General features: G+C 47.6%; 1 protein-coding gene across 3 annotated transcripts in view; it reads right to left on the bottom strand.

The window, feature by feature from the left end:
• Grhl2 (grainyhead like transcription factor 2) overlaps positions 1-25,419 on the bottom strand; it is a 117,621-nt gene that overhangs the window by 26,079 nt on the left and 66,123 nt on the right. For all 3 annotated transcript variants that reach the window (XM_040730416.1, XM_040730417.1, XM_040730418.1), the window contains exon 8: positions 19,330-19,424. In XM_040730416.1, the coding sequence (XP_040586350.1) occupies positions 19,330-19,424 (95 nt within the window). The remainder of the gene's footprint in view (positions 1-19,329; positions 19,425-25,419) is intronic.

The raw sequence follows: 25,419 nt of genomic DNA, 5'->3' as shown, positions 1-25,419 counted from the left end.
GGACCTATCAGGACAGATGACAGACAGCCATTACTTTCCCATAGAAACTTGCTGAACGCACAGACGTATGTACTATATGGCTGCAAACTTCTTTATTTCAAGACAGGTCTTCTCTGTGTAGCCCTGGCTGTCCTGGAACTCACTCTGTAGACCAGGCTGGCCTTCAACTCAGAGATCTGCCTGCCTCTGCCTCCCGAGTGCTGGGATTCAAGGTGTGTCCCAACATATCCTAGCAAGAAAAGTAATCTTAAAAATTAAAAATAAAAAGAAGCCAAGCCAGGTGGTGGCATACGCCTTTAATTCCAACACTCAGGAAGCAGAGGCAGGCGGATCTCTGAGTTTAAGGACAGCTGTGCCTACAGAGTGAGTTCCAGGACAGCCAGGGTCACAAAGAGAAACCCTGAATCAATAGATAGATACATAGATAGATAGATAGATAGATAGATAGATAGACAGACAGACTATAAACTCCTAAACAATTTGCTTTCATATTTGACTTTGAAAGACAATCCAAATAGCCTTCTAGAGAGTACACCAGCAAAGCGTTATTCGCTTAACCATAAATGAGTTAAATAAAACATTGTTTTCACAGTATGTCAAAATTGTCACTTCTGGAGCTGGAGAGATGGCTCAGCAGTTAAGAGCACTTGCTGCTGTTGCAGAGGACTGGTGTTCGGTTCCCAAGACCCACGTGGTGGCTCACAATTGTTGTAACTCCAGGCCTAGGGGATCTGACGTCATCTTCTAGTCTCTTGTTAGCCAAGGTGGTGGCACACACCTGTAAACCCAGTCTCCTGCACAAACATGGTAAGCACACATGTACTCAAGCGCACACACATAGAGTAAACCATTAATTTTAAAAAGTTGTCACATCTAACCAGGTGGTGGTGGCACATGCCTTTAATCTCAGCACTCGGAAGGTAGAGATGTCTGTGAGTTTGAGGCCAGCCTGTAGAGTGAGTGCCAGGACAGGCTCCAAAGCTACAGAGAAACACTGTCTCGAAAAGCTAGAGAAAGAAAAGTTGTCACTTCAAATAGTATAACTTTCCCTAGGCTCTGACCTGCAAGATAAAAAAAATTAAAAGATTAAATTAGAAAAAAAATCTTTTCAATCCAACAGCGTTGAAAACTGGTTCTGTTTATATAAAACTTTCTTCCTTGACTGTCAAGTATAGGGTCTGGAATAATTTCCTATCATTTAATTTTTACTGGCACCTAAGACAATGCCTAGCAAGGAATAGACACCCACTAAGTACTAGATGCACGACTTAACTCGCAGGAAGCCCAGTAGATTGAGAGTCAAAAGCCATGACTTCAGCCCCTTCTCTAGGATTAGAACACTAAGGGACCTTAGACAGTCACTCCACATTTTCAATTTTCAATGTTCCCTTTAAAGCATCCGTGAGCCCCCTCCCTGCAGAAGAAAACCTAAATACTATAAATACTAATTTGTTCTGTGTGCGCGGTAAAGTACAGGATTGGCAAAGGCAAGAAATGAAGAGGGCACTAAGTGGAGTGACAGCATCTTCAGCCACCTCCAGTTGGTAGAGAGAGAGACAGAGACAGAGAGGGAGAGAGAGAGACAGAGAAGGAGGAGGGAGGGAGGGAGGGAGAGAACGAAAAATGAAATCTCTGCTCATAGCTTGTAGGAATTACAATAGAAAAACTTTTTAAAACCTTCAAACAAACAAACAAAAAACATACAATAGAAATGACAGGAGCCCTGCTGAGCAAAAGCTCTAGCCAGTCTTTTGCTCTGTTTAACAAATAAAAACAAGTTTCGTCATAAAGAATTGGTAGAGATAGCGGGTGGGTGTAAATGATGAGCTAACTAGGCTAAAATGACCCTTGTTCTACACAAATATGGGTCACAGTCAAAAGAGGTGGCATTTGTCATAATTTGGATCTACAGTTCCCCCAGAGACTCTGGTGAGTGCTATTTGAGGCTGGGTAACCTAGGAGGTGGCCCAACTAATTCTCTGTGCCTTTGAAGATGATAGCCAGCCCCTGGTTGTTGGCACACTCTCTGCCTCCCGGGCCACCTTGATGTGACCAGTCTCTGCCACGATGCCTCCCATCCACGATGGACAGAAGCCTTCTGAAGCTCAGAGAAGAGAGAGAAACAAAACAACTCTCTTCCGGCAAGCTGTTCCCCGTCAGGGGCTCTGGTCACAGTGACACAAAAGGAACTGACTGACACGTCATTTGAAGATGATTCTCAGCCAGGGCTACACAGATACACAGAGAAACCCTGTCTCGGGAAAGGAAAACAAAAACAAAACAAACAACAAAACCCACGGTGATTCTCATGAGTAAAAAAAAACACTGAAGTCACTTGGGAAACCAGGACATGTGTTATTACGTATAAGACAACTTTTCATAAGCTTTGTCCCCTGGGCTTCGGTCAAAACCTGGACCTTTGTGCCCCTGTGAGGGTGCCTAGGGCTGCCCTGCGGGACAGCAAAGACCTTAGGTTTCTGCCTATGCGTCACTCAGCTGTTTTAAACCCCCACAGTCCTGGGTAATTTACACCACCAGGCATCTAATTTCCAGGGCTTTGTCACTTTACACTCCTATCTTTTTGTCTGTGACCTCCTCCCCTTCTAATCTTAGGAGCCTCAGCAAAGCGCCAGGACAGTTGACAGCTTTCAATGATGTGCTAATTACAACAACTTAGTCTGCTGTGCCACAGGCTCCCGCCTTTGCAGCCACCAGCCTGAGAAAACCAACACTCTGGGACTTTTTCTGTCTTGGGAGACATTGGATGTGTGTTTAAGAACTGAATTTGGCGGGGTGGGGGGGGGGGGGGGCTGAAGAGATGGCTCAGAGGTTAGGAGCACTGGCTGTTCCTTCAGAGGTCCCAGCAACCACTTAGTGGCTCACAACCGTCTGTAATGAGACTGGCGCCCTCTTCTGGAGTGGAGGGATACACGCAGACAGAACACTGTATACATAATAAATAAATCTTATTAAAACAAATTTTTCCCCGTTTCTTTGGTTTGGAGACAAAGGGTCCTCCTCTGTAGCCCAAGGTCACCTGGAAGGAGGGGCTTGCTGTTTAGACCAGGCTGGTGTTAAATGTGGTGATCCTCCTGATACAGCCTCTCTAGAGCTGGAATGACAACCACCACGCTCAACAAGAATGAATAAATATTAGCTCCTTTACACACAAACGCAGGCATACACAAAAGCGCCCATGCACACAGACAGACAGACAGACACACACACACACACACACACTCACACAAAGGGAAAGGGTAACTATGTAAGGTTAATACATAAATGTTCATTTCCTTACCTTATTCTTTCTATGGACCCTGAAATATCTCATCGTATTATCTTAAATATACAAAAAATTATATATATATATCATTTCACTCATTTATTCTTTTCATTCTATAAGAATTCGTGGAAGCACACAATGGAACAGTGTTGGACAAATTGGAAATGGACACACACACACACACACACACACAAAGAAAAAGAAAAAGAAATAGAGACAGAAGCCAAGGCTACCTCACTGAGGTAACAATTCAGGGTGGAGGAGGAATGTTAACAAGTACTCGGCAATGACCATCACCCAGTGGTCCAAGAGAGGTGTGAACAGAGGCCCCAGGCACACAGGACCAAGTCCGTAGTGAGGAGGATGCTAGTTACGGCTTGAGAGGAGCCTCACCAAGTCTAAGGGATGGGGATGGGTGGGGGTGGGAGGGGATGAGATCAACTGAACACCCAAACATCTGAGAGGCGGGGGCTCCTAAGAAAGACTTCGGGGCAGACAGGACGCTTCCAGAGCAGAAGCACGCTGTCCCCAACAGTCAGAGTAACAGAAAACGCTACCTCCAGCCTTGGAGAGACCCTAAACGGCAGGGAGATTTTTAATCTGACACTCACTCGGGCAGCAAGTGTCTTCAGATGTCCTAGGCGTCCCAAGGCTGGCCTATCACAGGCACATAAGCTACGGGCCCTGCAACCAAGGAGGGCAGGGGTGAGTCGGGGTGAGAGAGAGTGTGCTGGAGGTGCCTTGGAGATTACAATGGCTTCATTGACCGTTGATGTGCAGTCAGGGACACTTGACTTCTTTTATTGCTGGCAACACGGGCGGTCTTGGCCAGAATGCGGTTTTGTGTCAGCAAATCAAATGTTCGCTCTGCTGAACTGTGTGGCCATCCCTGATTCTGGCCACGTGTTCCACAGAGATCTTCCTGGTGGCAGCTGTTTATCCTGGACACCTCAATCCTGACTGGTTATTTTTTTTATTAACCCCACTTCATCAAAAAGTCTCCCTATAGAAGAGAAGCTGATGCTCTGGTGGGTATTGCCTGCATGATAGGGCTTCATTCATGCCCATGGTTCACTACGGGTCTATATGATGGGTCCAAAGAGATGCTATTATGACCTGTCGGTTCCAAGCCTAAGAGAGCTAGAGCAATAGATCATGACTGTTTACAAGGACCACTTAAGTAGCCTGGTCATCTACAGCCAATGAGATGCTCACTGGCAATAGACTACAATAAACAGACTCAACCGTCCTTGGAGCAGCTATAAAAATCAGTCACCCAGACACAAGGCCCTTAAAAGCCAATTGAGTTCCGTGGGGAGACATTTAGACTCAGTGCTCTTAAAATAGAAAAGGATCTCCTCAGAAGGCCCAGCGTGGCTCAGATTCGAGGCATCCTGATCCCATAAAAGGTAAAGCGCAGGAGTTTGCCTTCTGGGTAGCCATGCGCCGGCATCTCCCGGGTCAACGGAGCAGGCAGGGTGCAACTCTCCTCCGCTCAGCACCGTTTCCCTCGCCTGCCAAGGAACCCTTGGAAAGCTGCTGGCCATGCCTGGTGGCATCCATCTTAGCTCAGCTGTGCCACACTCAAAATCCAAGTGGTTGAACTTTAACCGAAGCGGGGGCGGGGGAGGGCATGGAAGGCCTCGGGACTGATAAGCACTCGTTTGCTGCTTTCATCCAGCAAACCCAACCATGTCCCTGCTCCGCGGCGAGGCAAACACGGGCCCCACTTTCTCGGAAGTTCACCTACAAGGAACTCGGTGTGGATGTGATACAGAGGTCTGAGGAGGGAGGCATGACTTCACCCGCTGGATGCTCGTCCAAATGTCAAGCACGGAAAAGTCCTTTGCAACTTCAGCAGGAGCTCGAACTACGCGGAGAGCAGATGGGCCGGGTAAATAGCAGACCTCTGAGCTACACACGGGACAATCGCCAGGCCTCTGCTCCCACAAAGCAGTTTCCAAACATCACGTGTGCTCTTCTAATTGCAAAAGCACACTTTCCCTTCCCCGGGAAAACGAATTAAGTCGTGTGCATTCAGGCAATTAATAGCATTTCAATTTCCTCCCATGTTCAGAGTGAATCAGATAACTTCTGAATGTGCCTAAGACACCTTCCCCTGAGAGAGCCGTCCAGTGCCTTGTGACTTTTTAAAAATAAAATCATTTGTTACACGTGAACGACGACTCCTGTTTTGTGACCTCTAGCACAAAAGCGACTTTGCAGAGGTCTCAAACTCAGCCGTGCACTAAACAAGTGGGGAGATTTATTAAAATAAACGCACACGAGCTGGCCTTTATTCCCAGCACTCGGAAGGCAGAGGCAGGCGGGTCTCTGTGTTCGAGGCCAGCCTGGTCTACAGAGCGAGTTCCAGGACAGGCTCCAAAAAACCAAAATAAGCAAATAAAAATAAACACACTCGCTCCAGTGAGCCTCAGACCCATTGCTAACCTTCACTGCGCTTCTGGGGTTTTCCTGTAAAATGATTGACCTTTAATTGATTTAGAAAGCAACCCGAGATTTAAAAAAAGGTCTCACCTCCAAGATACATTCTATGTCATGGGTTTGTCTGACTTTGTGAATTCTGTACTGCCTTTCTGATTAAAGGCTACTTACATTACTTATGTACTCCCTAATACTCTGGATCCTAAGGAACTCATCTAAGGACTCACACAGGCATTAGACCCAAAAATCGTAGTGCACCGAGAAACAGGTTTAACTTCACAACCCATTCTCGCTCTCAAACCTGATGCGCAAATACACAAGTGTGCCGTTGCCAAATCCTCGGCTCTGCTCTGTTCCCCCTCCTCCCTCTCCTCCTCTCCCTCCTGCTTCTCCCTTTCCTCCTCCTGCTCCTCCTCCTGTTCCTTCTCCTCTCCCTCCTCCTCCCCCTCCTGCTCCTACTTTTTTCTTTCCCTAAACAGGGTCTCACTATGGGGCTCTAGCTATTCAGGAACACACTGTGTAGACCAGGCTGGCCTGAACTCACAGAGATCCTCCTGCCTCTGCCTCCGGAGTGCTGGGATTAGTCTCGCTTCTTATTAAACCCCTTTAGACAACGTCCGTACATTTTGTCGTTTTTTCCCCCCATGCACTTTGAAAAGATTGCACTTAGGTGCAGACGGAATGAGAAATCGAGACAGGCAATAAAGGAAGTGTCAACTCTAGTACAACGTCAGGAAGCCAGGTTGGGGGGGACACAATGTGAGACGTCAAACTTGGGCATCAGTCACTCGCTTTACGCTGTGACCCGTCCAACAGCTATTAAATGGCACCCTTCTGCGCTGACCTTGCGCTCTGAGGTGGGGATAGCAAGACCAGACCTCCCCACACCCCTACTCTCAGACCTCCCCACACCCCTACTCTCAGACCTCCCCACACCCATACTCCCAGAGGCCTTGCTGTTTCGCCCAAGGTTCCCTGGAACCTCAGATAGTGCAGCCTATGTAGGTATCATTACTGTATTTCTCTATCTTTTGTTTTACCATTCGTTCTCACCATGCATTTCTTTTCTGCACATGGTATCGGTGTGTCCGAATACATTCTCGAATTCTACCAGGGCTTCCCTGTTTTTCCTACCGCCCGTGGGTTTTGGTTTGTTTGTTTACAGAGGACATCAAATCGGGTCCATTTGGAGGCCACTACACCGCGCTGTCCTTGCAGACACGCACAGGGCAGCAGCCCCCCTCTATCGGGTTTTGGGTCGATACTAGCTCTTCAGACGGACCAGCTACGGCCTCCCCACTCGAGAGTTGCTTTTCCCCCTCCCAACCAGAAGCAAGCTCTATCAAGTTTCTCTTTTCTGCTTTCTTCATACACTCATTGTTTGGATTTAATCGGCCCTTGGCTGTCTAGAGTTTTGTCGCCTGTGTCCCCCGTGATGGTGAAACGCCTGTAAGAAGGGGTCTTTGTCTGCCTCAAGCGAGCTGCATTATGCCAGGCTTGGGTTCCTCAGCAAATGTTTACTCAATGAGTTAAGAGAGCATAAATTGCTTTTCCAAATATGCTTTTTCCCTTTTATGCGCCATCTTGCTTTCATAAGTAACAATGCCTAGAGGCCAAGGTGTCAGGGTCACAGGGAGGGTCCCCAGCTCTGAGCCTACGTATTCTCTGAAGCCATCTGACTGCTTGTCCGTGTGTCCATACCTACAGATGAGGTTATTGCACACCTAAGTGAAGCCCCAATGAATAATAATGAGCATGATTGTCTGTCTGTCTATCCCCACATGTTTACACCCTATGGAAGAGCTACAGCCAGCAGGCTGCTTCCCGCAGTGACAAGCTCCTGTCATGAGAATATGAACCCAGACTTCTTGGTGGTTTTGTTTCATCCTCCCTCCCTCCCTCCCTCCCTCCCTCCCTCCCTCCCTCCCTCCTCTCTCTCTCTCTCCCTCCCTCTCTCTCTTTCTCTCTCCCTCCCTCCCTCTCTCTCCCTTCCCCTCCCCCCTCTCTCCCTCTCCCCACCTCTCTCTCAGAGCTTCTTGTATGCGTTCCTGGTTTCCGTGATGCCGGAGATCGAAACCATGGCTTTGTACATGTGAGGTGAGCAGCCTTCCAACGTGGTACCATCCCCACATCTTAAAACCTAAGTTTGTAATGCCTGAACCATCTGATATGAAGTTCGAAAGGCGCAAAAGGAAAAACAGCGCCCTCCCCGCCTCCTTTGCTCCCCAGGTTGCCCATTCCAGCATGCTATGCGCACCTCTGTCCCGTGTTGCAAGCGGAGGCAGAGAATGCACTCAGTCCCGATTCACACACGTAAACGCTGAGACCCCATAATTCTGATCTTAAAAAAAAAATACCTATAGAATGGCAATTTCTCCCCCAGGTTTTAATTGATAAGCCATGCCACCACCAGACATGGTGACACTTATAATTTATTGCTTGTAAGTTAAGCTACATCTTTCTGTGCAGTTTTTTGCACACAGGAATATAAATTCGCCACTCAAGTTGCTTTCCTCAGATGGAAGCCGGCTTTCTCAGTGTCTTCACAGGCACACATTTCCAAATCTGACTTCCCGCTGACCACTAGGAAGTCTGATTTAAAATGCCTATTTTGGGGCTCCCACTCCAGCCTGGGGTGAGGTCCAAGTGTGCGGTCTAACAGTTCCCCAGACTCACCCAGCTTCCTTGCCTGGCTCCTCCTCCTGCCTCTCCTCTGTAGCATCTTTCATGACCAGCATCCCTTCCCTACCTCCTGTTTCTCTATATTCCCAAAGCCTTGCCCCACCCAGCCTTTTCCCACTGTGCTGGTGTTCACCACAACTGATCTGTATCAACCCGTCCTTACAAAGGACTGTTGTCTTAGCCGGGCATTGGTGGCGGCACAGCCTTTAATCCCAGCACTCGGGAGGCAGAGGCAGGCGGATCTCTGTGGCTCGGAGGCCAGCTCTGGTTTACAGAGCGAGCGCCAGGATAGGCTCCAAAGCTACAAGGAGAAACTCTGTCTCAAAAAACCAAGACTGTTGTTTGTCCTTTTTCATCAGCATTAAGAAAAATGAATAGCTACCCTGAGGACCATCAAACAAACAGTAACTCACTGTGTGGTATCAAAATCTAAATCTCTCTATATTGTTTTCTCATAGTACCTTTTATCTTTATTTCTTCACATACCTCAGTCCCCATTCATTTAATTGAAGCTGGCTTTGGAGTTGGACTGACTCTCTTACTCTAAATTCAAGCATATTATTTAAATACAATTCAGAATTTCTGTATTATATCAAAGAGCCATTGATATAAAACAGAAGAAAATAAAATTAGGGACTGTTATCTGTGGATTTCTTTTTCTGAAAAGTCTAATTTCCTTCAGGTTTACCATCTTCCCTATTGTCACCTCTTCCAGGATGCATACATATAAAAGTTACAATATTTCTTTGTTAACATTAATGTTTGAGTTTTCCAGAGAACAAGGGATTTCCTGACAGCAATCTTCAACTGCTTCAGAAAGAGAATGAGGATCCACTTCATTGACTTCACCTGATTCGACTGGAGGCATCTGAACTGCCCCACATCATTGACTCCACCTGACAAGCACTAGCCTGAAACTGGCTTGAAACTACATCACTCTACACAACTCCGGACCAAGAAACTGAAACAGCACATCTTCTACAATCTGACCAGAGCTTCAAGATAAGAGCTTCAATCAACACTAGAACCCCAGTCAGGAACTTCAATCAAGCATCTCCTGCCATACTGAGACTGTCTGATCTACTGAGATTTTTGTTACACTAACATTTTTCTTCTCACAGGTCCCCATGAGATTATCATCGTCCCATCTCAGCAGGAAGTAGTTTTGAGAATTCCATGCCCCTCTCCCTACTATTGATATTATAAGATAGTTTACACCTGTTATTGTTTTCAATTATTTTAAAGTTGGGATTGGAAGGAGGTGTTCATATTTGGGTGTTTCTTTCAGATAAGTTTAGGATAGAATAGATGTTTGATACATTTTGTTCATTGACACAAGTTAGTTGTCCTTTTTAGACTAAAAGGGGAATTGTAGGAGAAAGCCTGTATGCCGCCATTAACCATGTGATTTACTAGAGGCGCGTACAGATGAGGTAATAAAAGAACAGTTTACCACACCGCTAACCACACCCACTTTAGGCATGACTAAAGACGTATACGGCCGGACGTAAAGACGTATACGTACGTAGGCGTAACTATGTCACTAGCCAGGCCCACTTTTGGGCATGGCTAGGGGGCATTACGGGGGGAAGGCATAAAAGACAGCACACAGGAAGTCTTGCTCTCTTTTCCCGGAGTTTGGCTTCTGGTTCGGCAGCGGAAAACTACTGGGCTCATCTGGGTTACTTGTTTGGTATCTTGTGAGTAATTTCTACAATAAATACTTAGTTTTACTTTCAGTAAGTGTGTCGCTTATCGTTACAGCGTCATTTGGAGCCACATCGGGCTCCACAGGCCCTGCTCTTGAGTCCTCTGATCTCTGAACATCCCTCCATCATCCGGCATGCTCACCTCTCTAACTCCTAAATTGTAGCGGATTCCCCCACACACACAGAATGGGTACTCTCTATCTACATAAGCTATGAAGTGCAGGATAGGAGGGGTGAGGAGCAGAGGAGAGAAAAACCTGGGAAAATATCAGTAGTGAGTTGATCTAGGTTTGGAGTGTATGTCACTAGCCACACTATTCCAATTTCTCATCTAGACTTTTAAAACAAACAAACAAAAACAAAACAGAAAAAAATGACAGAAGAGAAGAGAAAAGGACGAACCAGGCATAAATAGTGATGCCTGCCTGTAATCCCAGGGCTGGGAGATGCAGGCAGGAGTACTAGAAGTTCATCTTAATTCCAGGCCTGATCTAATTTCTCTAAGAGCATGACCTGTGCTCGGCCACGAATCCCACCTTCCTAAACCTGACCTTAAAGATACCATTGCCAGTGTGAGTGGAGATGCTTCATCAAGATCCTCTCAACAAAGCCGGTCAGTGGTGGCACACGTACTCGGGAGTTGGAGACCAGCCTGGTTTACAGAGCCGAGTTCCAGAACAGGCTCCAAAGCTATACAGAGAAACCCTCGCAACAGAAAGCAGTTCTGCGGGAGGATCTGACACAACCTAGGGAAGGAATCTCGGCTTTGCTGTGCATTTGCTATGTTGCCGAGGTAAGCTACCTAACTTGAAGTCACCTGTTTGTTAGTCAGATGAAAACCGTCACCTGCTTAGAGACGCGAATAATTGGATAATATACCAAGGCCTGGCATGGCAAGGTGCCTGAGATATAATAATTGCCGAACAAATATCAGCCGCTGTGCACACAAGCACACAGCGTTATGTCATGAAATCCAAGTGTGTAATCCAATTCTCTGCACTGCACGGCAGAAACCATGGCTACTCCACTCTGTGACACATGATCAGCTGACAGCTTCAGCGAGGTGCCATCCAAAGATTACCTCTTGTTCACAAGCATTAGCTCCAGCCTCCCAGCTCTTCCCGTCAGTCCTTACCTTATAAAAGGGGGACAAAGGCACGGCTTTGTTTAAGTTCAATACCGGAGACTCCAGCAAATGTTTGCCTTCGCCCTTTTAAAGCTCCCTCCGCCCACACCACGCCCCAGCAAACACATAAAAACGCCATTTGCCCTGCTTGGCGGTGTGTAACTCAATCTTTTTGAGACCTCTCCCAGGAGCCTCTCCCAATGCTCTCTTTACTCTTGAGACCATGGGATACCCCATAATATTCTCTATCAGATGACCTGCTTAAAACTGGGCCCAAGTTGACTGGGGTGTAATGTCTGTGCAAATGGCAGACATTTCTCCTAGAAGCTCCCAGACAAAAAGGCATCAGCTTACTAGGAGCTATGGGAGGGGGGATCAGCAAAGTTATGAATCTTGGTCACTTGGAAATATGACTTCCTTTAGACAGTCCCTCGTCTGTCTCTGGGGTCCAGGAGTTCAAGGGAGAGAGGGCACTGTCTACTTGGAAGCGTGCCCTAGGAAGGGTGTATCATAACTACCACGTTTTAGCTTTTTTAAAATTAGTTTTTGGATTTGTTTATTTTATTCTATGTATAGGAGTGCCTTTCTACATTATATGTATGTATGTCACTTGCAAGCCTCATGCCCTAGGAGTTCAGAAGGTACCGGATCCCTCACAACTGGAGTCATGGGTGGTTGTGAGTCACCGTGTGGTTGCTGGGAATTGAACTCAGGACCTCTGAAAGAGCAGCCAGTGCTCTTAATCTCTGAGCCATCCATCTCTCCAGGTCCCCTAAACTGGCCTTTTAATTAGCATAATCGAACTCAAAGTCATACAAAGCTGGGAGTGTACAAGAAGATTACAATAACTCTGCTCTCACGCTGGGCGTTGGTGGCGCACGCCTTTAATGCCAGCACTCGGGAGGCAGAGGCAGGCGGATCTCTGTGAGATCCTGGTCTACAGAGAGAGCCAGGACAGGCTCCAAAACAATACAGAGAAACCCTGTCTCGAAAAACCAAAAATAAAAAAAATAAAAAATAACTCTGCTCTCCCCAATTCGTGGCCTCCTTGTCACCAAGCCCTCTCTTAAGCTAGTGGAAGAGGTTCCTGGCTCGTGTCCATGAAATTGGGTGGGGCTTACCACTAGCTGTACTTTGAGAAGGCAGCACCTGAAGGAGGACACATCCCACACAGGGAGAGATGCCAAGATTTCACACTGGCAAAGGAAGTCGTTCTACCGAACCCTGCTCATCAGATCTCCACACACTGATACAGTCAATTTGTCTTACAGAATGGGCAGCTTCCAAGTAGTGCCCCAGCATCCCGTGGGCTTGTCTTCCTTACAGATGGACCATGTCAACAACCACTCAAAAATAGCCTCGATTCTTTTTTTTTTTTTTTTTTTTCAAGACAGGGTTTCTCTGTGGCTTTGGAGGCTATCCTGGAACTAGCTCTTGTAGACCAGGCTGGCCTCGAACTCACAGAGATCCGCCTGCCTCTGCCTCCCAAGTGCTGGGATTAAAGGCGTGCGCCACCACCGCCCGGCTCCTAGCCTCGATTCTTAAATGACATCTTTTTACTATTAAGGCAGAAATCAGATACTTGCCATTAATTAGAAGTAAACTATTAAGGGAAATGGCTCAGGGGAAATGTCAGTATGCCATGCCCACACCCAGTTTAATGATTTCTACAGGTTCAGATTTACAGATGAGCTTCTACTGTAAATCTAGTTCTCTCTCTCTTTCTCTCTCTCTCTCTCTCTCTCTCTCTCTCTCTAGTTCTGTGTGTATGTGTGTGTGTACAGATAGATGTGAAGGTCAGAAAACAACTTGTAGGAGCTATTTCTTTCCTCCTACCATGCGGGCTCCAGAGACGGAGCTCTGATCATCAGCACTGGTGGCAAATGCCATTCCCCACTGCGCCATCTCACTGGCCCTCACTCAAAGCATGGAAAAGGGGGCGGAGTCTATCCCTGTCTGCTAGTTTGCATGCCAGCGTTTGCTTATTCTGCTTCTTAAGTTGCTCATGCCTTCTTCTTCTCCTCAGAAAATAATCTCCACCTTGATTTTGTTTCCTAAATGCTGTGCCTCTTGCATGGTTTTGGATAAAGGAAAGAAAAAAGTCTCCACTATTCATAACATGGAAAAAAAAAAGCACAAACGAAAAACACATGGATGAAACCATAAAAATGAATGTGAGCATACCAGAGAAAGAGTTAGAGAGGTGGGAAGATGAAGAGAAATGTGTAAAGTTGGAGAGAACCCACTGATATCCCAGAATCACAGTTTTAGAGAACACCGCTCTTTCGTGGGTACAAGTGAGCTAATAGCTGTGCAAGAGTCTCTGTTAGGCTAGTCAGCACACGCACACACACACACACACACACACACACGCGCACACACGAACATGCACACACATAAAATAATAGCAGGCTAGTCAGGAGAGAGATGCTGATGTTAAGTTAGTCTTCGTGCACACACATACACGCACATAAGTAGCAGCTATGTCCATTCTGCTCAATGACTTTCACGGTACAAAGAAAGAAATGTTCAGGGCACAAGGATGAGGAAAGTTCTGGGAACCGAAGTGCTCAAACAGTGCAGCATCCCTGCTGGAGGCTGGGTGAGTGTGAGCTCAGGAGGAGGGGAGGGAGAGGAGGAGGGGGTGGAGAAGGAGGAGGAGAGGGAGGAAGAGGAGGAGAAGGAGAAGGAAAGGGAAAAGGAGGAGGATGGTAAAGGGAAGGAAGGAGAGGGAGAGGAGGAGGAGGGGGAGGAGGAGGAGGGGGAGGAAGAGGAGGAGAAGGAGAAGGAAAGGGAAAAGGAGGAGGATGGTAAAGGGAAGGAAGGAGAGGGAGAGGAGGAGGAGGGGGAGGAGGAGGAGGGGGAGGAAGAGGAGGAGGAGGAGGAAGAGAGTGGCCATGCAGGACGGAGTCTTCAAACGGCTTTGCTTGAGGAAGTGAAGCACGGTGTCTATTTTCCCTCCTGGACCCATGTAAGTTACAGTCTACGTTTCTTGGGAAAGGAAAATGATAGCATTTATCTTGTCTTCGTGTCTGATTTCCTTGGTGAGGATGGGTAGGAGAGGAGCCTGTGGGCGGCATCCACACCTTACAGTGCTGGGGTGCCAGTCAGAATCTAAGATGCGCAGAGGTGTTGTTCATGTCCTACACCTCCAGTCTCACCCTAGATGTGCCCCCGACCTCTCTAAAATGACTTCCTTCCCGAGGGGGTCTCTCTCAGTCCACTGGTGATCTGAGGACAAAGGGGAGGGTGGGATACTCCAAGTCTTCTACTGCAGCCACAGGGCGGTGTCTGGACAAGCAGGACAGACATCACCAAAAGAGGTCTTGTTCTACCCTGGTAAGCAGAGATGCTGGGCTCAGGAGCCATGAAGAGAATCCCACAGTGCCAGCCTCACATTACAAAGTTATTCTAGACTTTTCTTTAAAGACTGTGGGGGGGGGGAGGCTCGGTGGGTAAAGTGCCTGCCACACAAGCTTGACCGTCTGAGACCCATCCTCAGAGCCTACCTAAGAAGACAGGTGCATCTGCAATCCCAGCATGCTTGGGGGGGGGCAGGAGGCCGGGACAGGAGAATTGCCCGGAAGTTAATGTCCTCTTGGTCTAGAGCATGAAGGAAGGCAGGGAGGGCCTGGCTCAAAGTAAGGTACAAGGGAACCAACTCTGGAAAGCTGACCTCCGACCTCTACAAGCGTGACCTGGCTCCTGCCTGCCCACGTTGACACACATAGAAATGCAATAATAATAATTTAAAATTTTCTAAAGAAGGATGAGAGTAAGACTCACCTCTACGATGGTAGTGAGGTGTTTTTACTGAATCAAGATCCTTCCAAAACACTGACTAGAGAGAATTTTTTTAAAAGACTCAGAGGGTGGGGAACCACCTTCATCCTAACGTTTGAGAGAATGTAGGAAAGGGCAGACATGGAGATGGGGTGCAGAGGTGGAGGTTGGTCTCCTGGTATGGCAATAAGGCACAAAGAGTGTAAGGACTCAGGCGTTACACCAGTCCGCCCCTGTCACCTGGCAGAGTGCACTCAGGCAGTGCCCTGGTCAGCCCAGGGTTCCATGACTGCACAGACTGCACGCAGGTGCAAAGGACCCTTTAAAAGACAGACCCCGCCCACTTAGGCTCTCTTTCCAGCTCTTCTCTCTGTTCTCTTTCCTGCTCCTCTCCTCCCGGCTGTCCCCCTGGGGCAGACAGGACTTTTCCTGTCTCTCCTCTTCTGTCCTCTCTCTGTCTCTGTGTCTCTTTACCTCTTTTCTCCCCCCCCCCCTTTCTAATAAAACTTCTCACCAAGCTCTGTCTGCCTGGCCTGTTTGTCACTCCGCCTGGGTCACCTTCGCCTGCCATGGAATCCACCAAGGCTCCCCACCCAAGGTCCCCCCTCGATCTTTATCCTAACAAAGAGGACAGTGTCGTCCACAGCACCAGCACAGGGCAATCAGCAGCGCCCTAACACTCGCGTTCTGTGTGGTCACCACGAGGCTTCTCTAGCGGGTTAATCTCGAAATCCCTGTGAACAGAGAGCAGCACTAATAAAAAGGGTTGGGGAGGGGACTCCAAGACTCTCCCTGGAAACCTGGGAAAGGACTGCAGTTAGAGCTGCCCTGTGTGGGTGATGGCGTCACCACTGGGGACCGTCATCATGGCTCTTCACAACTCAACAGACTTGTGTGGGAAGTCAGCCTCTTGGAGATCTGTGCTTGGCAAACCTGCTTTTTAAGTTACCAGCATTTGGCAACAAAGAAAAACTGGGAGTCGGAGTCCCCTGAGAGAGTGTGGCACGGCTCCCCCACTAGAAGCCTCTGGGCGGGACCTCAGGCATCTGCGGCCATGCTCGCCCCCACGCCCCCACTCCCCACCGTTTCCCAACTGGTCAAACTAAAGCCGGGGAAGGGGGAGTCAGGGGCTGGAAGCTGGGCTTGTCACAATGCCGGGAATACCAACATATGGAAGGCTGAGGCAGGAGGATCGCTGTGAGTCCACAGCCAGCCTGGGCTACACGGAGAAACCCTGTCTGAAAACCACCCCCTGACCCAAGGAAAAATAAAGACAATTGCTGGCAAATCCGGTGTGAGGTCTAGGTCCTGAGTCGGATTCTCATTGCAGGGGTGTGCTGCCTGATGTGGGCTCGCTCCCTCCAGCTTCCGCTCAGAGCCCCACCATGTAGACACGTGGTCCTCCAGACTGCAGACACTGAGGGGAAACAGGTCCTGTCCAAGACCGTTTGGCCTGCTGGGTCACCTAGCAGAAAACCTCTGTGGTCCAACCGGAAACACCGGCTCTGAGAGGTGAGTCCTGGCAGGCTCCCCTGAACCAGGCTGCCAGGCTGGGAGTCTGGGGTCAACCTGGATGAGAACCCGAGTACCTCCCTGGCTACCATAAGTCAAGGAAGCTGAAGGCTTCGGTGTGGCTGTCCTCTCCTTTCTCTACTTGTTCTAGAGGACTGATGGATGTAGCACGTGAGGCAGCCCCAGAAGCAGCCAGCAGGGGGCGAAAGAGAGGGCCTGGGCAAGGCACTCAGAAGCAGAGCCTTGCACATCGGAGGCCCTGGGTTCGATCCCCAGTACCACAGGGACACACAGGCGCACACACTAAATACATAAATAAAACTCTGGGGGAGGCGCCGAGCGGGAGGTACAGTGGGAAAGCCCTTTGACACACAGCAGAGAGAACCATTTTGAATTTCATTGTGCTGTTGCCTCCGTGACACTGGGAGCCACAGGAGACCTGGACCCAGGGGGGTGCCCCGTGCATAAAAATTTAAATGTATACTACGGCTGCACAGAGAAAGTGAGAACTAGGAAAACAATAGCGAGTGGCCGCTCCATGAGAACCCACTCCCAACCTTGCAGACCCTCAGGCCCATGGTTGACGTTCGGTGCTTGTCTTCAAATGCCCTTCCGTGGCAGCTTTTAAAACTTGCTTATAAGTTAACAGAGAATGACAGCCACTAAAGACAGATATCAGGGAAATAAACTCCGCTACAGGAAGTAGCATGGAATATTGCCTCAGAGCAATTGCATGTTGCCAACGTGTGTAAGAAGATCGGTGTGTGCACATACGCGCGCGCGCGCGCACGCACACACACACACACACGTGTCCATATGTTCATACCCACCCCCACACACACACACAGATACTCATGCCCACATGTGTCCATATGTGCACACCTACCCACACAGATACACATGCACACATGTGTACACCCAGACATACATGTACACACCCATCACACACATGCTCCCACACATTTAGACAAGAAAGTGGGCACTTGTATACAGCACGTGAGTTGTACGGAATGAGCTGGCTGGAAGGTCAGCTAAACCCCAAATCAACTACCCACATTACACTGATTCCCACATTCCCCTCTTTCAAAGGTCCATACTTAATGATCATAGTTTTAACACTTCACCACAGGCCAGGACACACTGGAAATGTGGATTGACAGCTTGCACTAGCTGTCACACACCTGTGGTGGAGCCCCATTTTCTTCCCAGTGGGTGTAAAGTGGGTGTGAACTCTTCCCGGTCACAATGTTGTTTGGCTCCCTGGTGGGATGGCCGGCACCCATATCCCAGCAGGGTGTTGAGTGCGGCAGAGGCATTTGGAAGTGCTGATTGCAATACACCCAAGCACTACACAGCCCGCCCTTGTGTAGTAGTCTAGCATGAAGAGCCCAGTCAGACAGCTGCGAGCAGTGACAATCTGGGGAGTGGGGACAGAGCGGGATGAGTCATAGGCAGCCAAGAGAACACGGTGAGTGCAGGCATGCCAGAGACACACGCCAGCCTGCAGGTCTGTGTGAGGCTGGATCTGGCATCCTGTAACAAGGTCTGTTCCCTTCTCCGGGACACTCAGTCTCCAGGCCACACTGGTGATCTGTCACCTTGTGCCCACTCCGGGTCACCTTTCTGAGCCTAACGCCAGTTTCACCAGCGTTGTTTTATACATGAGTGGAATGGGACACTGAGCAATTCACCTTTCTTCTGGAAAGCCTGCTCACTAGCTCCCCAAGCCAGTTTCCTCTCTCACCCAACCTTCCCAGGGAGGACAATGAGCCATTGACAGCCTTGTTTACATTGACCTCCTCCTGAGACTGCAGACAAGGTCTTCCAATGCTCACCCAGGAGGTACACAGCTGAAGCAGAAAACAAGCTTACTTTTATCTGAAACACTCCTTTAGGTGCAAAACGAGGCCTGGGAACCAGAAGAAGCTGAGACCCAGAATGGGCCTTGGGGCCTTCAAAACAGACGTGTGGCTGAGAGCAAACAGGGTTATCTGTGCAAACACGTTCTTGTTTGTTTGTTTGTTTGTTTTGGTTTTTCGAGACAGGGTTTCTCTGTATTGTTTTGGAGGCTGTCCTGGAACTCACTCTGTAGACCAGCCTGGCCTCGAACTCCTGAGATCCGCCTGCCTCTGCCTCCTGAGTGCTGGGATTAAAGGCATGCGCCACCAACGCCCAGCTGCAAACACGTTCTTATCCATCCATGCACCCCAACATCCATCCTTGGCCCCTGTTTGTCAGGGATGTTATTGGCCTCTGCAGCCTTTTGTTTGTTTGTTTGTTTGTTTGTTTGTGGTTTTGAGACAGATTGGAGCCTGTCCTGGAACTCACTCTGTAGACCAGCCTGGCCTCGAACTCCTGAGATCTGCCTGCCTCTGCCTCCTGAGCGCTGGGATTAAAGGCATGCACCACCACCGGCTGGTGGCCTCTGCAGTCTTAACCATACTTACATCCAGAGGAACAGAAAAGGGTCAAGCAAGACCTGCTGTCAAAGTCATAGTGGTGAAACATGACTGGAAGCCCCACTTCTGAGCCCCACCCCCATCCCCAAATGCAGCTGTGGCATAGAGAAGCCTAGAGACCTCAGAAGACTAAGACTCTGAGTGAGATACAAGTTCTACAATGGAGCATATGGTCTGAAGGATGGGGAGGGGGGCAGAAGCCCGCCCACCCCAAGTCCCAGCAAAATAGCAAAAGTGTGAGGATTCCAAAAGGCAGAATGAGTCAAGCTTCTAGGAAACTACTGCGCAAGGTTTGGAAAAGTCTTAAGAGCCACCACAGGTTTCACTAACCTTGGCCTCTTCATTCACGTCCCAGGTGAAGGAAACAGCATTGTACGCGATCTCTTCAATGTTCCCGATGGTGTTGAAGCTCTCTTTGTAGTCAGCTACAACATTGAAAGAGAGAAAGGGTTGAGCAGGGCAGACAGGTGGGGCGGTGCACTCCTGTAGTCCCTGCCTGCAATAGGGTGGCTCGATGTTATCATTGTGACAGGACAAGCTTGATGCATGAGACCCCGGCTCAACACACACACACACACACACACACACACACACACACACACACGCACGCACACGCACGCACGCATGCAGTTACATACATGCACACACCAGAATACACAGCACACACATATACACCACACTCCCACTTATACACATGCACACCCAGAACATACAGCGTGCACGTGTGCACACACACACACACACACACGTGAAGGAGGACTCTCTCAATAGCACATTATTTGTCAACAGACAAATGCCTATTTTTCTGGCTACTGCTATGACAAATTACAAATTTCTGCTGATAGTATTTATTCTACTGATGAAAAACTTTACACACATCCTCTTATTAAAGGAGTAAGTCTATATACATCATGTCTTTTTCTGATTTGGATAGTTTTTTGTTTTTTTTTCCTGCTCACCTTCCCACTTGCTTTCTTGACAGGTCTTTCACAGGGACTTTTGGGGGGGGGCAAAATATTCTGCCAATGTGATTAGGACTTCAGTACAGAAACTAGAGGAGAGTGAAGGTCTCCCATGTGCAGTGACGGTGCCAGGGTTCAAACACAGAGCCTCACACATTCCAAACCACGGAATTGCATCCCCCCATGCCAAATAAAGGTATTTATAAAACTAATTTTTGTGCTCCAGCAAGTCGAGTGAATCATACTTGGTTGACTGTCATCACCTGCCCACTATACGCTCTAACCTACCTACACTCCTTATATAATATGTGCCTATCCCCTTCCATTCTGTATAATATGTATCTATTCCCTTCCATCCTGTATAAAATGTATCTATCCCCTTCCATTCTGTATAATATGTATCTATTCCCTTCCATCCTGTATAAAATGTATCTATCCCCTTCCATTCTGTATAATATGTATCTATTCCCTTCCATCCTGTATAAAATGTATCTATCCCCTTCCATCCTGTATAATATGTATCTATTCCCTTCCATCCTGTATAATATGTATCTATTCCCTTTTATTCCATAGAATATGTATCTATTCCATTCCATCCCGTTAATATGTATCTATCCCCTTCCATCTGTTAATATGTATCTATTCCCTTCCATCCTGTATAAAATGTATCTATTCCCTTCCATCCTGTATAATATGTATCTATTCCCCATCCTGTATAATATGTATCTATTCCCTTCCATCCTGTATAATATGTATCTATTCCCTTCTGTTAGACTCCCCATCAAGACAGTAGCAATCAACACCTGATGTGTGCTGTGTGTTGCTATGGTCACAGTGGGCTGACATCTCCATGTACACACAGCATAGGTGTTCATAAACTGTGGCATACTCCTGCCTAGATTGTGGATACAATATATATATTTAGAGTGTACTTATAGGTGTTGGTTGCTTTTCAGAGCTCAGATTTAACTGGGTGCCTTGTACTTTATCTGGCAGCCCTCACCATGGATCCTTTACATTACAGGTCGTTAAATTTACTTCCATCTGCAGCTACACTGAAATCCATGGTAACCAGCAGCCATAATTTACTACTTCCTCTCCCAGATGATGAAATGCCTGGTACCTCAGACATCACTGTAGTAAGCTTCCTTATTGCTGGGAGCTGAATGGCTGCAGGAAAACCCAGGACTGTGCTCTCCAGAATAGCTCTCTAAATTCCCTTAGGATAGGCTACCAGTCTAGCCTCAGGCTCAATCCTACTTCCCCCTCTTTCTCAGATCTCTTCTACTTTCTACCCACCCTGAGGGGTTCAAAGTAGCATCACTGGGTTCAGTAGGGCAAGCATGTCCTCCTGTGCACCCAGCCAGCTGGGGTTCTTCTGTGGAGAGTGTACATTCATTTTCTTTGTCAGTTCCTGTGTTCTTGCCTAGAAAAACCTCATTGTAAGATTTTTTTTTTGGAAGGAGGGCATTGTGTTTGTTTTTCTGTAACCCAAGTTGGGCTTAAACTCAAAAACCCCTTCCCCTCTGAGTACTGACTGAGCTCACAGGTATGAGCCACTCTGCCCGATCCCAGATCCTTACATTTTAAACAAAGCACATAACTTTTAACATACAAGTATGTATATTCAACACAGGGAAGTCAGATAAGAAAATAAGAAATGATCTAAAAGCAACCACAGTCTACGGACTCACAATTAACTACCTTTAGACCTTACCTGTGTGTTCTTCTCATCTAGGGCACTTTCTCCCAAGCATGTAAATATTTTTACACAGTAACGTAATAAATATCTTTTTGTTGATGTATTGTTTTACTTGGCCCATCTCTAGCATCTGCTATTCTCTAAAATTATTTATTGGGGACCAAATACCATCATATCAGATCTTGTGGCATGACTTTATTCTTGTTTTGGTTTTGGGGTCTGGGGGGGTGTTTTGGTTTGGTTTTCTTTGTGGGGAATGGAGGTTGAGACGGGTTTCTCTGTGCAGCCTTGGCTGTCCTGAAACTCTCTGTAGACCAGGCTATCCTCCAACTCAGAGATCCGCCTGCCTCTGCCTCCTCCAAGTGCTGGGATTAAAGGTGTGTGCCACCATGCCTGGTTATGACTTTATTCTTATCAATTGGACAGCTATGTTTCCTACACCAGTGTTTTATTTTTTACAGCTAAATTATATATATATATATATTTATTTAATTATATTTCATTAAAGTAAATTCTCAGGGGCAGAAGGTGTACCCTGCTGGCAGGGTAAGGGCTGGAGAAAGGAGAAGTTGGGTCCAACACCCAACACCAAAACAAAACAAATGTTAAAAAGCATATTCTCAGAAATAGATTTTTGTTTTGTTGAGACAAGTTCTCCCTGGGTAGCCCTGGCTGTCCTGGAACCCACAGAGATCTGCCTGCTTCTGCCTCCCAAGTGCTGAGGTTAAGGATACATGTCTGCCAGCCAGCCGTTCAGCTCTTTATTAGGTCACCAGGTGCTTTAGACAGGCAAAGAATCACAGCTCCAAAGTTAAACATAAGCAGCATAAACAGAAGCAACATACCTTAAGATCATATTCTACCATACCCAGCACTCAAACCCAAAGGCTCTTGGCGTGATACCTGTGCTATAGTGGAGAATGCACACACCAGTGCCAGGCAAGGTGCCAACTGTGAGGCCTTTTGCCTCCTCCAGTCCCTGCAAGCACATAGCCTATACATCAGTGACTATTTCATGAAGTGCTGAGGGAATGTATGTGAGGGCAAGAAAATTGGGCTTGGGGACCATGCAAGTTACTTAACAAGGGGGGGCAGGAATAGGGCACTTCTTTTTATTTTTAAATATTTGTTTACTATGCATACAATGTTCTGCCTCCACGTATGCCCGCAGGCCAGAAGAGGTCACCAGATCTTATTGCAGATGGTCGTGAGCCACCATGTGGTTGCTGGGAATTGAACTCAGGACCTCTGGAAGAGCAGCCAGGGCTCTTACTCACTGAGCCATCATCTCTCCAGCCCCAAGGAACAGTGTACCTCTACAGGCAGGGAACAAACAAATTGAAGTGTGTCTGTCTATGAAAACTGAAGGCACCGGTGCTGTGGGAAAACGATGTCCACATTTTTCACCATGTCTGTCAGAAGGTACTGAGTACACCTGTGTGCACACTTCCCAAATGCATTTATTTCCTGGCAAGTGATGGTCTGCATAGAAATTATGGGATGCCACCGTGTTTAATTTCACAGGAGGTCTGATAGCCAGTGAACCCCTCTGTTATCTTTTATCTTTTAGACACAATCAGTGGTCTGTTAATTGGGTGTTTTATTTTCATTGAGGCTGAGGCTTCCTCAAACTGATGGTAAGGGCACCGCGGCATTGGATGGCAGTCAAAGGAAAGGCTCGCTCCTCTCCTTAATTAAGCTTAGAGAGTTATAACTACCCCCTTTAATTATTCTCCATATATTGTTGGAGATTAAACGGAGTGGTATAATTAATACAGAAGACGGCACTCTGCTAGAAGGCGTGGATTCTGTCTGGACTAGTGAAATAATGAAGGTGGAATGCTGGAGAGGAGGCTGGGAGCCAGGCCAGCTCTGCAGGCAGACGCATCAGCCAGGCCAGCTCTGCAGGCAGACGCATCAGCCTCGGCAAACACTGTTTTCCTTAGGTTGAGGATGCAGCACGGTTGGATACGTTTGGGGCTATGACTCCAAAGACCCACCTGGAGGGTGAGAATCAGCACACAGAGAGCAAGCGCATCAGCTACGGAAGCCTGGGCTTAGGAACTCTCCTCCCTGACTCTCAACAAGCTACCTCTGCAGAGCAGAAACTATCTAGAGAACGCACCGCTGCTTCAGCATGGCGGGCGACGGTCACCCGTGACCCCAGACATCTGCGCCTCCCATCCGCAAGCCGGAGCAGGTGAACGGCAAAGGGAAGGAGGTCAACTCTGAGCTGGATAAGGTGGAAACTTGTCTAAATAGGTGCTCAGATGCTGCCGCGACCCGTTCTTCTAAATCAAAAAGCAGTGTTTTATAAAGTCCGTGTGAGCCATGGGAAGAATTCACCCCCGAGCTCATTGTTTTCTTTATGACGCTCTTACCAAGTCACGGATAACCCGGGTGACCTCATTGAGTATGTGGACACTTGTGCTGGTGTCAACAAACACTAAATCATTTCCATCACTCGGTCCTGGTCCGGGAGCAAAGAACAGCCACCGTGTGAGCTTGGCTCTGTGCTAAGCAAACATACACTTCTACAGCCAAATCTGAACCTTTACGGAAGACCTCACTTTCCTGAGTGGAAAACACATTAAGTGTTGGGCCGTGCTATCCCACGCCTTTAATCCCAGCACGTGGGAGGCAGAGGCAGGAGGATCTTTGAGAGTTCGAAGCCAGCCTGGTCTACGGAGTAAGTTGGAGAACAGCTAAGACTACACAGAGAAACCCTATCATAACAAAAAGGGAAGGAAGGAAGGACTAAAACACACATAACCAGGATAAATGTCTCTCTAACGTGGCCATCATTCAGTTTGTGTCTTAGTCTGTTTTCTGTTATCACAGCTGAATACCATAGGCTTTAGGAAACTGCTTTAAAAAGAAAACACTCTGTAGCTTTCCAGGCCGAGAAGCCCAAAACAGTGGTCTGCGGTCCGTCACGGGGTGGAGGTCACACGGCGACACAGAGGGGACAGGCCAGCTCAGGAGCTCCACCCTCCTCTTACAGAATCACCAGTGCACCTCGCTCTCAGAACCTCACCTGATTATTCCCACCTCAAACACAGTAGCACAGAGACTGGCGGTGAAGTCTGGGGGGGGTCACACTACAACCACACTCGTTGATTAAGGGCCAAGCTGGGGTCAACGCCTACAAAGCTCTCTCTACACACAAAGCCAAACCCTTTTGGCAACTGCGACATACAATCTTCCAAGTGTGCACCTTTTTGAGACACAATCCAGAGTGTTTATGGGTGAGATCATGGATGTATAATTTGACCAACACTGGATGATGGATGGCCCTTATTTGTTCTTAAACTGTAGTCGTCAATGTATCTTTGCTATCCATTCTCCATGGCTTACCTAATAGCCTCCAGGAATGATTGAAAATTCCTAGGATTCTCTTCACACTAAACCTATTACGTTTTTGTGTGTTTGGTTTCTAGGGCAGGTATTATATTTCTAGGGCAGGAATCATATAGGACAATGTTACAGACTTCAGACTATAACAATATAAACAAACAATTAAGAAAAGCATAACATTATAGACTATTACTATGTTCCAGGTATGCTATTATTTTTCATGCAATTTGATTTCATTTTTTTAAGAAGGCTAGTCCTGGGGCCAGGGGGAAAGCTCAGTGCTTACTGTGCAAAGCTTGAAGACTGAGCTCTGATCACACACACACACACAACACACACACACAGATGCACAAACACACACACACAGATATGTACACACAAGTGTGTCTTGACCTGCAA

Source organism: Mesocricetus auratus, unplaced genomic scaffold, assembly GCF_017639785.1.
Source record: "Mesocricetus auratus isolate SY011 unplaced genomic scaffold, BCM_Maur_2.0 Super-Scaffold_100023, whole genome shotgun sequence".
Classification (NCBI taxonomy): Eukaryota; Metazoa; Chordata; class Mammalia; order Rodentia; family Cricetidae; genus Mesocricetus; species Mesocricetus auratus.
The sequence above is the reverse complement of the archived record's forward strand: the minus strand, read 5'-3'. Positions and strand labels throughout refer to the sequence as shown.